The sequence below is a fragment of the Halictus rubicundus genome, chromosome 10 (assembly GCF_050948215.1).
Source record: "Halictus rubicundus isolate RS-2024b chromosome 10, iyHalRubi1_principal, whole genome shotgun sequence".
Taxonomy (NCBI): Eukaryota; Metazoa; Arthropoda; class Insecta; order Hymenoptera; family Halictidae; genus Halictus; species Halictus rubicundus.
The window spans coordinates 8,276,667-8,280,713 of record NC_135158.1 but is presented as its reverse complement, the minus strand read 5'-3'; the positions used below and the strand labels follow the sequence as shown (position 1 = coordinate 8,280,713).

At 39.1% G+C, this 4,047-nt stretch overlaps 1 protein-coding gene across 1 annotated transcript; it reads right to left on the bottom strand.

The window, feature by feature from the left end:
• Nucleotides 1-320: 320 nt before the first annotated feature.
• Nucleotides 321-3,760, bottom strand: Spag1 (Spag1 axonemal dynein assembly factor). Its single transcript, XM_076795616.1, has 10 exons — nt 3,455-3,760; nt 2,796-3,072; nt 2,471-2,684; nt 2,174-2,335; nt 1,965-2,092; nt 1,785-1,888; nt 1,094-1,718; nt 915-1,035; nt 665-835; nt 321-572 (listed from the first exon to the last, which is right to left on the bottom strand). The coding sequence occupies exons 1-10, from the start codon at nt 3,607-3,609 to the stop codon at nt 493-495; spliced, it is 2,037 nt and encodes a 678-aa protein (XP_076651731.1). The 5' UTR covers nt 3,610-3,760; the 3' UTR covers nt 321-492.
• Nucleotides 3,761-4,047: the final 287 nt, after the last annotated feature.

Sequence of the window (4,047 nt, the reverse complement as noted above, 5' to 3'; positions counted from 1 at the left end):
AGAGCTAAAGTCACGGAGTCCGGATGTCGGAACAAAGCCAGAGTGCGCACTCGCTTGGATAGGATACACGTGCTGCCACCATCGTCTGCTGCACCGAAATCATCGTCAGTCATCGACGCAGGGGATCAAAAAAAAAAAAAAACAATCCACCAATGATATCTCAACTTATGAGAATGCAAGAAAATATGCACGTGATATTTTCAGTTTTAATTCCCGAAATAGTCTCTGCCCAGGAACAGAAGTTGGAACTAGCTCTTGGATAAAGGATCGGCTGTAGCGACTTAAACGTTTTGGTTGAATGTGAAATAATGGTACGATTCTTTAAAATAATGTTATTAATTATTTTCTTTATGTATATACTGTTACAGAGGAAAATGGAAAAGCAATCGTATCCTTTCAAAGTCAGATTGTTTCTATGTTGTATGAAGTTGGTACTCGTCGAATAGGTGTCACTACCAAATTCGAAAACGCTTTAGGACACGCGCAGTATTCTTAGACGCAATAAATTTGTCGCAGCGAAGACACTCCCGATGTCCCATGTTCTTCTAAGAAGTTTAATATGTTGCTCACAGCTGCGAAACAAATGCAGTTATCGTAAGTACGAGAGAAACGGAATTTCGTTCTATCAATTCTGCCGTTATCCTAGTCGCCATGCAAGTATTACCTCGCTTGTCCCCCGGGTTCATGAACATGTTCACGATCGAGAAACGTTTCATTTGACTAAACGATTTTAAATAATTGCTCAGCAATTCCTTGTCGCTGGGCTTGCAAAAATGTTGTTCCAAACAGTGCAAAATTTTACTTAACATATTTCCGTCGAGTTCGTTACCTAAAACTGATATAATTTGTTAGAAAAGGGGCTTCAGAATTTTGTTATGTATACAGTACCAACACAGCTCATTGCGAGTACCAACCTAAACCTAACTTATCGGCATTCAATGATCGCAACAACTGGGCGTACACCTCTAAATCGTCGTTCTTCAATGACCGCCATACACGCATGAATTCGTAGGATGTTTCGATGTTATCAAAATTCTGCAATTTCATTGATATTTCTGTTTAATGTTTTTCACTTGAATCACCAGTAACATACCTTTGGAACATATTTTTCCGGTTTACTAGCCTTTCTTTCACATTTGTCCGCCGCTTGAGATTTTCTCGGAGACGTAACATTGACTTCGCAATTTTTATTTGACTTTTTAACATTCGGCCTCTTAGCCTCGGTCATTTTATTATTATTTATAAGTTTTGCATTGATGTTATTCTTGTTCGAGGTTGTTCCGTTAGACATATTTTTATTTTCCGGACAATTGTTGTTAATGGACTCGTTGGGCAACTCTTCGATAATAACGGCACCATTTTGTTTAGAGGGCATTGGACAAGAGAAAATTGATTTCGGATTCTTGAATAAATAGGAAGTCGTATTTTCTTTTGCAGAATTGAATACATTGGTTGTTGAATTTTTGCGAGACTCGAGTATTTTTGAAGCATCATTTTTCACTATAATGTTTTGTTTATTGTCATTTTCAAGACAGTAATCGGCTTTGAAGTGTGGTCTGGGTCTCAAATTTTGCGACGGCCCTGGAGCCCTGTCACAGAAACATATACTATTTCCAATATTTAATTTCGGTTCAGATTGTTTGTAATTGTTATTTGTCTCTGTTTTACTGATTTCTGGTTTTTCTCGTTCAGTTTCGCTTTGTTCGATAATAGCCATTCTACGAATACCAGATTAAGATTACTTAAATGTAGTTTCGATTACATATTCTAATGCGACTTCGTACCTTACTTTCCTAGATTCGCAAGGTTTCCTTAATTTTTTTACTCCAGCTATAGCATTAGGATTGGTCGGTTCCAATTTTAGAACAGCTTCGTAATCAGCTAATGCCTGGATATTAATTAAGTTTTAATGGAACCTGTTATGAAATTTGCGTACTTGAACAAACCACATGGTAATGCGATACCTCGGATGACTTTTGTAGGTGCTCTAAAGTTACGGCTCGCCGGAGTAAAGCTTTTATGTTTGTGCAATCTGCGTCGAGTACAAAATTGCAATCTTTAAGGGCGTTTTCGTACCGTCCGAGTTTGATAACTGAAAACATGCGATGAAATGAGATTGTTACCTATACGTGGACACCGTTGCTAATTTTAATGCTCAGATAAACGTTCTTACATGTTATCGCACGATTATTGTAAGCGGTTAGAGTTGGGTCTATTTTTATGCTAGTATTATAATGTTCAAGAGCCTCTTCGTAATCTCCAACCTTGAAAGCCTCGTTTCCCTTTCCTCTTTCTTGCTCCGCCATGACGTTTAATTCGGTCCCGGTTAATGACGCTAATAAAATCATGCACGCGTTATTTTAAAACTCGCCCATAAAACTTATTTCATATTTGAAACGATTATACAGTTGGCCATTCCGACGGAAATGAAATTAAAAGATTGCCCAAAGTAGCCTGGTTTACAACTCACATTTGTTAATAATCGTTTCCTTATTGAGCTTCCGTTTTTCCAAACTTTCCTTTTGCTTTTTCTGAAGCCTTCTCGCTTCAACCTGCCTCTGCTCCTCCCGTATATCAATTTTACTTAATTCAGTGTCTACATCGTATTTATCCCATGCCGCATAATCGTACGAGGTAATTCGTTTCGTTTTATTAGAATCTTTCGAGCGCGTTACCGTGCTTCTCTGATTAAATTAAATTAGACTTCTAAGTTTATGCAATGCTCTCCGAACGAATAAAAAAGATGATACGATAGTTAGAAAGAAAAGGTATATAGTACAATAATGTGGAGATACTTTTACAGGCGCTTCCTTCGATTGCCTAACATTAGGTTGAGGAACTGGTTCCGCCGTTAGAGTGTTTTTTCCTTCCTCAAGATCTTTCTCTCGAGACTTCATTTCGGACGTCCAGTGATTAATGTCCGTATCAAGTTCTTTGCATTCGGATGGGTCTAGCATGTTTCGCGTTAGAACGGGCTCGGATTTTCTTAGAATTATGCTGGTCGGCTTAACAACGGCTAGACGTTCTTCCGCGTGTCTCGTTAAATCTGGGTAACACCCTTCTTCACCGGACCTATTAATAAAACAGCGCACCTGCACTTACTTAGCAGGCTCATTTAACAATTATTATGCATAGGGAAGCAGGATGTTGTATTCGAGAAGGCGTACAAATGTGACAAGTATTTAAACGCTTCAACCCACGGACGGCGGACCATTCTTACAAGTTTTATTTTATTTATCAATTTTATGAAACGGACGAAGGTATGTTAGACACCGTTGAACTTTCCGAGGTGTCTGTTTAATAGAATCATCTGAAATCGACGATTTTGATACTTTGGGTCAAAATAGACCGTCGGTGGGTCGATAGAAACAAAACAGACCATTTTCATATAACGGCGGTGACACGATAAAATTGTGTCTTTCAAAAACCGCGCGTAATTTTAATTTCCACTTACCGCAGAATCGTTACAATACGCTCCAACGTTTTCCCATTTGCGCATCCGGAGATGTATTCGTACGAGAGGTGCTCGACCGGTATACCATACCTTTCGAGCAACGTCTTTTTCTCGGGATTTACGATGCGAATAAGCTCCGTGTCGTTTTCACCCATGTCGCTAAACAAATAATCGCGTTGCTGGCGAAAGGGATCCTTTCTGGTAGAACTTGGTTAATATCGTTGCCATGGACACCGTATCGAATTATCAATTACGGTTTATCCACGAAGACACTGGCTCGACTGGTAATGCAGGGAAGCGTCCTCATGATGCGTTTCCAACGAAAGCCCGGACAATGCACAGTGGCGTGTACATACGGTTCATTCGATTATTCGCACCGGTCTGTTCGGAACGATACCTAATCTTCAGTTAGTTCAAGACCCTTGTACAAGAGCTTAAACAGATAGGTAGAGCTTCGATACTAATTATACGAATTACGTTCTGTATATGAATATTAATCCGATCAATTATAAAATTACAGCTTTAGCGGTTCGCAATGGATGAATATGGAAGAAAGCGAGAAGTTTAGATAAAAATCTTGACAGACGCGTGAA